The 13,429-nt window shown below is 37.6% G+C and overlaps 1 protein-coding gene across 1 annotated transcript; it reads left to right on the forward strand.

Annotated features, from left to right (window-relative positions):
• The first annotated feature begins 4,668 nt into the window (after nt 1-4,668).
• On the forward strand, nt 4,669-5,619 carry LOC127676043 (vomeronasal type-1 receptor 2-like). The gene has a single exon (XM_052171969.1). It carries the CDS (start codon nt 4,669-4,671, stop codon nt 5,617-5,619), a length of 951 nt encoding a protein of 316 aa, XP_052027929.1.
• Nucleotides 5,620-13,429: the final 7,810 nt, after the last annotated feature.

The following is a 13,429-nucleotide window of genomic DNA, read 5'->3' on the forward strand; positions in this document are numbered from 1 at the left end:
TTCAGATGGCAAAGAAGCATCTGAAAAAATACTCAACTTCATTAGTCATTAGGGAAATGCAAATTAAAGCAACCCTGAGATTTCATCTTATACCAGTCAGAATGGCTAAGATTAAATATTCAGGAGACAGCAGGTGTTGGCGAGGATGTGGAGAAAGAGGAACACTCCTCCACTGCTGGTGGGGTTGCAAATTGGTACAACCACTCTGGAAATCAGTCTGGTGGTTCCTCAGAAAACTGGGCATGTCACTTCACAAAAGATCCTGCTATACCACTCCTGGGCATATACCCAGAGGATTCCCCAGCATGTAATAAGGATATATGCTCCACTATGTTCATAGCAACCCTATTTATAATAGCCAGAAGCTGGAAAGAACCCAGGTATCCCTCAACAGAAGAATGGATGCAAAAAATGTGGTATATATACACAATGGAATACTATTCAGCCATTAGAAACAATGAATTCATGAAATTCTTAGACAAATGGATGGAGCTGGAGAACATCATACTAAGTGAAGTAACTCAGTCTCAAAAGTTCAATCATGGAATGCACTCACTAATAAGTGGATATTAACCTAGAAAACTGGAATACCCAAACCATAATCCACACATCAAATGAGGTACAAGAAGAAAGAGGAGTGGCCCCTTGTTCTGGAAAGACTCAGTGTAGTAGTATAGGGCAAAACTGAACAGGGAAGTGGGAAGGGGTGGGTGGGAGGACAGGGGGAGGAAAGGGGACTTATGGGACTTTCCCAGACTTTTTTTCATGAAGGAGTTTTGGATTTTGTTAAATGCTTTCTCACCATCTAATGAAATGACCATGTGGCTTTTTCCTTGAGTATATTTATATAGTGGATTTTGTTGATGATTTCTGTATATTGAACCATCCTTGCATCCCTGGAATGAAGCTTACTTGATTGTGATGAATGATCATTTTCATGTTCTTGGATTTGATTGGCAAGAATTTTATTGAGTATTTTTGCATTCATAAGGGAAATTGGTCTGAAATTCTCTTTTTTGTTGGGTCTTTGTGTGGTTTTGGTATTAGAGTAATTGTGGCTTTATAGAATGAGTTGGGTAGTGTTCCTTATGTTTCTATCTTGTGGAATAGTTTGAAGACTATTGGTATTACGTCTTCTTTGAAGGTCTAACAGAATTCTGCACTAAAACCATCTGGTCCTGCCCTCATTTTTTGGGAGACTTTCATTGACCTCTTCTATTTCTTTAGGGGTTATGTGTGGTGCAATATTGGCTTTGCCCTATTATGAATGTGGTTGCCCTTTCATATGGACTATAGAAGTTCAGAATTGAGAGTTCTTCTTGGTAGATATTTCCTTTGATGAGTATTAAGTGTCCTTCCTTTACTTTTTTGATGACTTTTGGTTGAAAGTCCATTATATATGATATTGAATGGCTACTCTAGTTTGTTTCCTTGGACCATTTGCTTGGAGAATTGCTTTCCAGACTTTTACTCTAAGGTAGTGTTTGTCTTTGACACTGAGGTGTTTTTCCTGCAGCAAAATGCTGGGTCCTGTTTATATATCCAATCTGTTAGTCTATGTCTTTTTATTGGAGAATTGACTCCTTTGATGTTAAGAGATATTAAGGAATAGTGATTGTTGTTTCTTGTTATTTTTGATGTTGTTTTTATATTTGTGTGGTTATCTTATCCTGGGTTTGATGAAAGAAGATTACTTTCTTGCTTTTTCTAGAGTGTAGTTTCCCTTTTTGTGTTGGCATTTTCCGTCTATTATCCTTTGTAGTGCTGGATTTGTGGAAAGCTATTGTGTAAACTTTTTTTTTTTTATCATGGAACATCTTAGTTTCTCCATGTATGGTAATTGAGAGTTTTGTTGAGTATAGTAGTCTGGGTTGACATTTCTGTTCTCTTAGGGCCTGTATGAGATCTGCCCAGGATGTTCTACCTTTCATGATCCCTGGTGAGAAGTCTGTGTACTTCTTATAAGTTTGCCATTCTATGATACTTCATCTTTTCCCTTTACTGCTTTTAATATTCTTTTTTTGTTTAGTGCATTTGATGTTTTCATTATTTTTTCTGTTCTTGTCCAGGTGGAATTTCTGTGTTGGTCCAGTCTATTTGGAATTCTGTAGTCACCGTGTATGTCCATGGGCATCTCTTTCTTTAGGTTAAGGAAGTTTTCTTTTATAATTTAGTTGAAGATATTTACTGGCCCTTTAAGTTGGAAATCTTTGCTCTCTTCCATACCTATAATCCTTAGGTTTGGTCTTCTTATTGTGTCCTTGATTTCCTGGATGTTTTGGGTTAGGACCTTTTTGCATTTTGCATTTTCTTTGACTGTTGTGTCAATGTTTGCTATGGTATTTTCTGTACCTGAGATTTGCTCTTCTATCTCTTGTCTTCTGTTGTTATATATATATATATATATATATATATATATATATATATATATATATATATATATATCTGTTTCTGACTCCTGATTTCTTTCCAAGTTTTTCTATTTCCAGAGTTGTCTCCCTTTGTGATTTCTTTTTAGTTTCTACTTCCATTTTTAGATTCTCAATGGTTTTGTTGAGTTCCTTCACTTGTTTGTGTTTTCATGTAATTCTTTAATGGATTTTTATTTTCCTTTTTAAGGGTTTCTACCTGTTTACCCATGTTCTCCTGTATTTATTTAATGGAGTTATTTACGTCCTTCTTGAAGTCCTCTTTCATCCTGATGAGATGTGATTTCAAATCCATCTTGCTTTTCCAGTGTGTTGGGGTAACTAGGGTTTGCTGCTTTGGGAGCACTGGGTTTGGATGATGCCATGTCACATTGGTTTCTGTTGGTACTGTTCTTGTGTTTGCCTTTTGCCATCTGGTTATCTCTGGTGTTAGATGTTCTTGCTATCACTGACTGTGGCTTATGCATCCTGCATGCCTGCATATCAGTACTACTGGTACACGACTTCTCTCTGTGCTTGCAGGTGTGTAGGCACACCTAGGAGACCAGCTCTCTTGCGGCAGTATTTGTGTATGTAGCTCTGTGGCCCAGGATCAGCTTTCGGTGCAGATGGAAATTGGAAGACTCCTGTCCCAGGTTTCCCCTGGGTTCTTGTGTCCTCGGGGTTCTGGGAAGATTTCTCAGAGCAGCAGCGGTGGTTATATCTATGCTTTCAGGCCTCTCTGAACTCCTGGGAGGCTTACTCTCTCCCTGAGCCACCTGTGTATGGAGCCCCATGGCAGAGGATGGTCTCCAGCTGCAGACAGAAGCTGGAAGGCTTCCACCTGAGGGTTCTGGCCAGGTTCCTCTGAGGGGTGATCCTACCTGTGCTCTCAGACCTGCCTGCACTCTTGGGAGGCTAGTTATCTCCCTGTGCCACCTGGGTATGGAGCCCTCCATCTTGCCCATTTTAAAAGAATCCTTTCTCTCAGATATAAATTGAACATAACTATGACAATTATGTAAATTATATGGTATGATATACACTTAACACCTAGTCTATCAATTTTGTCCATTTAAATATAGTATTCTATCATCTATCCTAACCTAATGAGATTATAATTTTGTGTCTGAATTATGTTGATTTTTAATTTGTATTATCATCTGAAAACCATCAGTTCAAATCTAGAACATCTACTTTAATCCTAAACAAGTTATGTTTGATTATGAGACTATAACCTTTGTGTTCTGCCTTAGAGTTCCCAGCTCTAAGTTGTGAGCAAAATACATAGATAAAATGAATTGATATGCCTCAGAACATTGCTAGTCAGCATGTAGTATAGAGTGAGAAGCAAAGAGTCCCACAAGGAAAATCTAAGAATATAGATTTCAGTCATCACTAAGTTGATAGAAATGTATGTGCATCCCAAATACCAAAGATTAAGTACAAACATTACTATATATGTGTTAGAAGCAAATGTTGTTGCAAACATACAGACACTAATACTTAGGCTAAAGAAAAATATTGACTCATGAATAGAAATTTATTGGAGCTGGAGGGATGGCTCAACAGTTAAAGACCAGTAGCTGCTCTTCCAGAGATTCAAGGTCTGATTCAGAGGCATGATTATAATGCACAGACATGCAGGTGAAACACTCATACATATAGAATATATAATTTTTAAATCCCTCATAACATGCAAATTTGACTTTCACATAGGTGAACTCATCCTTCTGCCTGACATAACAGAATTAAGGATGTTTGTATAGATTTGACTCTTTACTACTCTCAACACCTAATTCTAACTTCTAAGATGATGAAGAATTCTAGGAATGCAGTTACTAAAGTGTCGTATCTAGACCTAACATTTGAAAGGAATTGTATGTTTCTTCAGTCAGTTGTGGTGCACAACTTAGATCCCAGCACTTGGGAGGTAGAGGTAGATGGATCTTTGTGAGTTCAAGGCCAGCCTGGTCTACAGAGCAAGTTCCATACAGAGCAACACTGAGAATCCCTGACTTGAAAAAGAAGAAGCAAAGAGAAAGAGAAGGAAGAGGAAGAGGAAGAGGAAGAGGAGGAAGAGGAAGAGGAGGAGGAGGAGGAAGAAAGGAAAGAAAAGAGTTGGACATTTCATCACTTCTCTTTGCTCCTGAGCTGTCATTCAGTATATTTTTCTACAAACGCCATTTTAAAATTGTTTTAAAATACAGTCCATTTATTTGGTACTCTAGACCTAACAAACCTGAGCCACTTTAACACCATGGTTCCAAGTAACACCATCTTCCAGATATTTCTCATATTCCAGCTTTGTCTTGGTGTCATAGGGAACTCATTACTGTTAATGTTATATATATACAGTTTCTTCCTCAGGCCTCATGTCAAAAAGTTGATAGATTCAGTTTTAACGCACCTTACAATAGTTAATATGTTGATGATCATATCCACATTGATTAAAAATATCATGTTATCCTTTGGAGTACCCAATTTTCTGGACGATGTTGGTTGTAAGGCAGTTTTGTTTTCATTCAGAGTCAGCCGGGGTCTGTCCATCTGCACCACCTCTGTACTAAGCACATTCCAAGTCATCACCATCACTCCCAGCAGTTCTAAGTGGGCCTCCTGGCTTAAGCCTAGACTCTCCACATGGATTCTTTCTTCCTTACTTTGTTCCTGGCTTATTAACCGAGTCATCTATGGGTATATGGTTGACTTGGTAATAGCCCAAACCAATAAAACTCATGCTGGTCTTGGATATTTGGATGGTTACTGTCAAAATAAGTACTTTGGGGACCACAATTCATGCTCATTTAATACCATTATTATCATTCATGATCTCTTCTTTGTGGCCATCATGATGTGGGCCAGCCTCTACATGGTGATTTTCCTCTACAGACACCACAAGAGAGCTCAGCATCTCCACAGCCCAAGCCTTTCCTCCCAGCCATCTCCTGAGTGCAAGGCCACTCACAGCATCCTGTCTCTGGTGAGCTGCTTTGTGTTAATTTATTGGTTGAACAACTCCATCACCCTTTATGGCTTTTATACAAAAGAAAAAATTCCAAGATTGGAGTCGATTAATGCGATTTTTACAGCATGCTACCCAACCATCTGCCCTTTTTTACTCATGAAGAATAATAAAGTTATTTTGCAATTCATTTCTTCATTTTCTGTACTGCGAATGACCTGTTTTCAAAGTTCACTCCATGCCTGAACTGAAAACCACACTTTCTCGTTATTAAACCAGTGTCTTAATGATTTTTTTTGTGGAATAAAGAATTTGAATGTGGACCTTGTATACATGAAATGATATTAGCTATAATTCAGACATTCTGTACACTATGAAAAATTCAGGAAATTAACATTTTTCTTGAATAGGACTCCATGTGCATAATTTTAATAATTTTAACATTTATTACTCACTCAAACTATGACACTTTGTCCAAAATGAACATATTTAAATATTTTCAACAATATTTTTTCTGTTTTTTTCTATTTAAATACTTCTAATCAAAATTTTGAAATATCATTTGGAGCTTGGGTTATGTGTTTTATGGTGTTTTCTGTTCTAAGAAACACCTTTTAAACATTGAACAAATTTCTGTTTCTTAACTGCCAACTACCCGAAATATTGCTGTGGGTGGGACTCTTATGTGTAACGAATAGTAGTTATCCAATGGCTGTCCTTTTACCATAGCTGACTTTGAGTCATCAATAATTATTTTTACTATTTTATTATTTTTGTTATTTCTTTTATTTTTGAAATTATGGCATAGTTAGATAATTTTCCTCTTCCTTTTCCTTCTTGCAGACTCTGCTGTGTACTTGTTCTTGCACTCTTTCAATTTCATGGCCTCTTTTTTCCTTAATTAGTGTGTGTGTGTGTGTGTGTGTGTGTGTGTGTGCAAGTGTGGAGGTATTCCTAAATACATAAATGCTTCCTACTCTTTATATTGTGGAAACAATTAATGAAAAAAGAGGCCATGAATTTTAAAGGATAACTTCCAGTTGTTTCTACACAAGCAGGAGAGCCTGAGTGTGAGCCCCAGCACCCAGGTAAAGACCAAGCCACAGGGGCTTGTGTTTGTAGCTGTAGATATAGGAATCTGAAGACAGCAGGGTTTCTGGTTTTGCCAGGACAGTCAGCATAGACTAACTGATGATACTCAGGACCCATGGGAGATCTTGTCTTGGGAGGGAACAAGGAAGAGGGCTCATAAAGGATGTAAGGCTGGAAAACAAGGGAGAGCTCTGTGAGCATGAACTACTGGACAGGACATTGCTGTTGCAAGCAGAAACTCACAGTACCTATAGTGACCTTCACAAGATCAAGACACTTAAAAATCCCAGCATTGTATCCTATGGCTGATGGAAACAGATGCAGAGACTCACAGACAAACATTAGACTGAGTTTAAGAGTCTTGTGGAAGAGTGAGGGGCAGCATTGAGGGAATGGAAGAGGTCAAGGCCACCATAAGACCAACAGAGTCAACTAAGTGGAGCCCATGGGGACTGAACCACCAAAGGAGCAGCATGCAAGTGCAAGATCTAGACCTGTGTCACATGTGTAGCAGATGCATAGCTTGGTCTTCATGAGCTCCCCTAACAATTGGGGCAGGGCTCTCTCTGACTCTTTTGCCTGACTTTCCATCCCCTTCCCTTAGCTGGACTGGCTTGTCAGACCTCAGAAGCAGAAGTTGTGCAAGATGATGTGCCAGAGTGGTTTGGGATCCATGGGAGTTTCTTCTTCTCTGTGGAGAAGTGAAGGAATAATTGGTGGAGTGCTTTCTGAGGGTATGACTGACAAAGACGCTGAGATCAGAACATTAACTAACTAACTAACTAAGAAAAATTTAGCATGAGGATTTCTCATATGTCACCATCCCCTAATAATAAGGTATTGACATCTCTTCTGACCTCTACTAGCCCAGCTACACATATATACATTCAGGCAAAATATTCAAATATAGGAAATAAAAAAAATATAAGAAAGAGTTCTCCCAGTCAGCACTTGGAGGGACTTCCTGCCACCATGTTCACTCCCAGACAGAGAGGACAGGCAGCTCTAGGTACATAGAGATATCCCAAGTTTAACATGACTTGGAAAACAGGCCACCAGACTTCTGCCTGCACCCAAAGCCTGGGCAGCTCTGCAGTTCAGTTCTGTGCCAGCCCTGACATGGGTTGATTGCTCTGCAGAGTAATCACCACTTGGAGGGGTTCTCTGCTGCTATCTTTGCTCCCAGATGGACAGGACAGGCAGCTCCAGGTACACAGAGACAACCCTGAGTATAACATTGCTTGGGGCAAGGCACACCAGGGCTCCAATGGCACCGAAGAGTAGGGCAGCCCATCAGCAATCTGTGCCAAGGGAAACCCAGTCATCCAGAGGAACAGAAATAGCCTTACAGGCTCACAGGAAGTTCAAGCACCAGACAGTGACAACAGCACCAAATAACACCAGAGATAACCAGATGGCAAAAGGCAAATGTAGGAATGTTACTAACAGAAATCAAGGCAATATGGCAGCATCCAAACCCAATTCTCTGACAACAGCAAGTCCTGGGTACCCCAACACACCAGAAAAACAAGATTTGGATTTAAAATTACTGGTCATGATACTGTTAGAGGAACACAAGAAGGACATAAATAAATCTGTTAAAGAAATACAGGAGAAAATGGAACAAAAGATGGAATAAGCCCTTACAAGGGAAACACAAAAATCATTTAAATAAATTCAGGAGAATATGGGTCAACAGACAGAAGCCAATAAAGACAAAATGCAAACAATTACTTAAAGAACTACAGGAGAACTTGGGACAACAGGCAGAAGTCATGAAAGAGGAAACACAAAAATCTCTTAAAGAATTACAGGAAAACACAAAGAAAGAACAGAGTAAAGTCATCCAGGATCTAAAAACAGAAGTAAAAGCAACTAAGAAATCACAAAGGGAGACAATTTTGGAGATAGAAAACCTTGGGAAGAAATCAGGGGTCATAGATGCAAATATCAGCAACAGAATACAAGAGATAGAAAAATTTCAGATTCTGAGGATACCATAGAAACCATGGATTCAGCAGTCAAAGAAAATGCAAAATGCAACAAGCTTGTAACCCAAAGCATCCAGGAAATCTAGGACACAATGAGAAGACCAAACCTAAGGATTATAGGCATAGATGAGAGTAAAGATTTACAATTTAAAGGGTCAGCAAATATCTTCAACAAAATTCTGAAAAACAGCTTCCCTAATCTAAAGAATGAGATGGCCATGAACATATAAGAAGCCTACAGAACTCCAAACAGACTGGACCAGAACAGAAATACCTCCTGTCACATAGTAATCAAAACCCCAAATGTACTAAACAAAGAAAGAATATTAAAGGCAGTAAGAGAAAGAGGCCAAGTACCATATAAAGGAAGACCTATCAGAATTACACCAGACTTGTCACCAGAGACCATGAAAGCTAGAAGATCCTGGGCAGATCTCACACAGACTCTAAGATAACACAAATGCCAGCCAAGACTACTATACCTACCAAAACTCTCAATCACCATTGAAGGAGAAACCAAGATATTCCATAATAAAACCAAATTTACACAAAATCTTTCCACAAACCCAGCCCTACAAAGGATAATAGGTGGAAAACACCAATACAAGGAAGGAAATTACACCCTGGAAAAAGCAAGCCTTGTTTCATCAAACCCAAAAGAAGATAACCACTCAAACACAAAAATAACATAAAAAATAACAGGAAGTAATACTCGCTATTCTTTAATATTTATTAACATCAATGAAGTCAATTACCCAATAAAAAGACATAGACTAATAGACTGGATACATAAACAGGACCCTACATTTTACTGCATACAGGAAACACACCTCAATGTCAAAGACAAACACTACTTCAGAGTAAAAAGCTGGAAAACAATTTTACAAGCAAATGATCTCAGGAAACAATCTGGAGTAGCCATTCTAATATCAGACAAAATTGACTTTCAATCTAAAGTCATCAAAAGGGATATCTTGCTGGTCAAATGAAAAATCCACCAAGAAGAACTCTCAATTCTGAATATCTGTGCTCCAAATGCAAGGGCACCCTCATTCATAAAAGAAACTTTACTAAAGCTCAAAGCACACATTGTACCTAACACAATAATTCACTTCAACACTCTACTCTCCTCAGTGGGACAATCAGGAAAACAGAAACTAAACAGGGACACAGTAAAACTCATTGAAGCTTTGGACCAATTGGATTTAACATATATAGAACATTTCATCCTAAAGCAAAAGAATATACCTTTTTCTCATCACCTCATGGTTCCTTCTCCAAAATCGACCATATAATTGGTGACAAGACAGATCTCAACAGATATAAGAAGATTGAACTAACTCCATACCTCCTTTCAGATCACTATGGAGTAAGAGTGGTCTTCAATAGCAACAAAAAGCCAGCATATACATGGAAGCTGAAAAAATACTCAAATGATAGCTTGGTCAAGGAAGAAATAAAGAAAGAAATCAAAGAGTCTTAGAATTTAATTAAAATGAAGGGACAACATACTCAAATCTTTGGGACAAAATGAAAGCAGTGCTAAGAGGAAACTCATAGCCCTCAGTGCCTCCAAAAAGAAACTGGAGGGAGCATACACTAGCAGCTTAATGGCACACCTGAAAGCCCTGGAATAAAAAGAAGCTAATTCACCAAGAGGTGTAGGAGACAGGAAATCATCAAACTCAGGGCTGAAATCAATAAAGTAGAAACCCAGAGAACCATACAAGAATCAACAAAACCAGGAGCTGGTTCTTTGAGAAAATGAACAAGATAGATAAACCCTAGGCCAGACTAACCAAAGGGCACAGAGACAGTATCCAAATTAACAGAATTAGAAATGAAAATGGGGATATAACAATAAAACCTGAGGAAATTCAAAAAATCATCAGATCCTACTACAAAAGCCTTTACTCAACACAACTGGAAAATCTGGAGGAAATGGACAATTCCTAGACAGATACCAAATACTAAAATTAAATCAGGATCAAATAGATCATCTAAACAGTTACATAACCTCTAAAGAAGTAGAAGGGGTCATAGAAAGTCTTCCAACCAAAAAAAGCATAGGACCATATTATTTTTCTTGCAGAATTCTATCAGACCTTCAAAGAAGACCTAACACCAATACTCTTCAAATTATTCCACAAAATAGAAACAGAAGGAACACTACACAACACGTTCTATGAAGCCACAATTACACTGATACCAAATCCACACAAAGATCTGACAAAGAAGAACTGCAGGCCAATTTCCCTTATAAATATCGATGCAAAAATAAACAATAAAATTCTTGCCAATTGAATCCAAGAACACATCAAAAAAATTATCCACCATGATCAAATGGCTTCATCCCAGGGATGCAGGGATGGTACAATATAAGGAAATCCAACAATGCAATCCACTACATAAACAAACTCAAAGAAAAAAAAACACATGGTCATTTCATTAGATGCTGAAAAAAACATTTGACAAAATTCAGCATCCTTTCATGCCAAAAGTATTAGAAAGAACAGGAATTCAATGCCCATACCTAAACATAGTAAAAGCAATCTACAGCAATCCAGTAGCCAACATCAAACTAAATGGAGAGAATCCTGAAGTCATCCCACTAAAATCAGGGACTAGACAAGGCTGTCCCCTCTCTCCATATCTTTTTAATATAGTGCTTGATGTTCTAGATAGAGCAATTAGACAACATAAGGAGGTCAAAGGGATACAAATTGGAAAGGAAGAATTCAAACTAACATCAAAATGACAGGACGTAACAATCACTATTCCTTAATATCTCTTAACATCAATGGACTCAATGCCCCAATAAAAAGACAGACTAACAGACTGGATACATAAACAGGACCCTACATTTTGCTGCATACAGGAAACACACCTCAGGGTCAAAGACAAATACTACCTTAGAGTAAAAGGCTGGAAGACAATTTTATAAGCAAATGGTCTCAGGAAACAAGCTGGAGTAGCCATTCTAATATCAGATAAAATTGACTTTCAACCCAAAGTCATCAAAAGAGACTCTGAGGGACACTTCTTGCTGGTCAAAGGAAAAATACAAGAACTCTCAGTCCTGAACATCTATGCTCCAAATGCAAGGGCACCCTCATTCATAAAAAAAACTTTACTAAAGCTTAAAGCACACATTGCACGTAACACAATAATTGTGGGTGACTTCAACACTGCACTTTCCTTAATGGACTGATCAGGAAAACAGAAACTGAACAGGGACACAATGAAACTAATTGAAGCTTTGGACGAATTAGATTTAACAGATATATATAGAACATTCTATCCTAAAGTAAAAGAATATACCTTTTTCTCAGCACCACATGGTACCTTCTCCAAAATCGACCATATAATTGGTCACAAGACAGACTTCAACAAATATAAGAAGATCGAACTAATCCCATGCCTCCTATCAGATCACTATGGAGTAAAAGTGGTCTTCAATAGCAACAAAAACAACAGAAAGCCCACATACACGTGGAAACTGAACAATATTCTACTAAATGATACCTTGGTATGTTTCTATCCCATATTTCAATTAATTTAGAATTGTTTTATATGTCTACTACTTTACTCTTTAATTTTTCCATGAAAATTATCAATTTTAACATGTTTATCTGAAACATTTTCCATGTAAATCTTTAATTTTATCATAAAGTGTTTTCATTTCCCTTGACATCCCTTTTCAATAAATAAAATAAAATAAAAAAAAAGAGTTCTCTTCCAGCCACCATTTGCAGCAGGGAGTCATGGAGCTTCACCATCTTTAGGGCAGGGCCCACCAGGATAGAGGGTTCTCCCAGCAGTGCTTTCACTTCTGAGCACAGAGGTGAGATTTCCACCTTCTCTCTGGAGGGGAACAGTTAGGAGCATTCCAGGGCATACAATCAGTGGAGTTACTGGAACAGGAGTCTTCTATTCACCATTTGCAGCAGGGAGCCAGGTGGCTCCACAGTCTTCTGTATACAGACCCTGCCAGAAGAGAGTTGGTCTCCCAGTTCTCCCACCACAGCAAGTGCTGGATACCCCAAAACACCAGAAAAGCAAGAGTTAGATTTAAAATCATATCTCATGATGCTGATAGAGGACTTCAAGAAGGACTTAAATAACTCCCTTAAAGAAATACAGGAGAACATGGGTCAACAGGTAGAAGCCCTTAAAGTGGAAACACAAAAATCCCTTTAAGAATGACAGGAAAACACAGACAAATAAGTGAAGGAACTAAACAAAATCATCCAGTATCTAAAAATGAAAGTAGGAAAAAATGAAGAAATCACAAAGGGAGACAACTCTGGATATATAAAGCCTTGGAAAGAAATCAGGAATCATAGATGCAAACATCAATAACAGAATACAAGAGATAGAAGAGAGAATATAAGGTGCTGAAGATACCATAGAAAGCATTGACTCTATAATCAAAGAAAATGCAAAAATGCAAAAATCTTGTAACCCAAAATATCCAGAAAATTCAGCACACAATGAGAAGACCAAACCTAAGGATTATAGGTATAGAAGAGTGTGAGGATAACATGTGTTTCTATATATTTCTTCAATTTTATCAGAAATATTTTCCATGCAAATCTTCAATTTTATCAGAAAATATTTATAATACCACTTTCAATCGACTTAGAAATATTTTGTGCCTACAGTTTTATCTGTATAAAGTAGCTAATTTTAACGTGTTTTTATACATATTTCTTGAATTTAATCAGAGATATTTTCCATGTACATCTTCAGTTTTATCAGAAAATGTTTTTAATTCCTCGTTCAATCAACTTAGAAATATTTTTATGGCTTCCATTTTATCTGTGTAGTTTTCCATAATAATCTTCAATTTTAACATGTTCTATATTTTTCTACAATTTTATCAGAAATATTTTCCATGTAAATCTTCAATTCTATAATAAAATGTTTCTACCTCCTTTTACAATCAATTTAGCGGTGTTCTTTATGTCTAT

The sequence above is a fragment of the Apodemus sylvaticus genome (assembly GCF_947179515.1).
Source record: "Apodemus sylvaticus chromosome 5 unlocalized genomic scaffold, mApoSyl1.1 SUPER_5_unloc_1, whole genome shotgun sequence".
Taxonomy (NCBI): Eukaryota; Metazoa; Chordata; class Mammalia; order Rodentia; family Muridae; genus Apodemus; species Apodemus sylvaticus.

Bases quoted from the DNA above. Each gene is read 5' to 3' on its own strand.
- LOC127676043 (XM_052171969.1), top strand. From the start codon at position 4,669: ATGGTTCCAAGTAACACCATCTTCCAGATATTTCTCATATTCCAGCTT.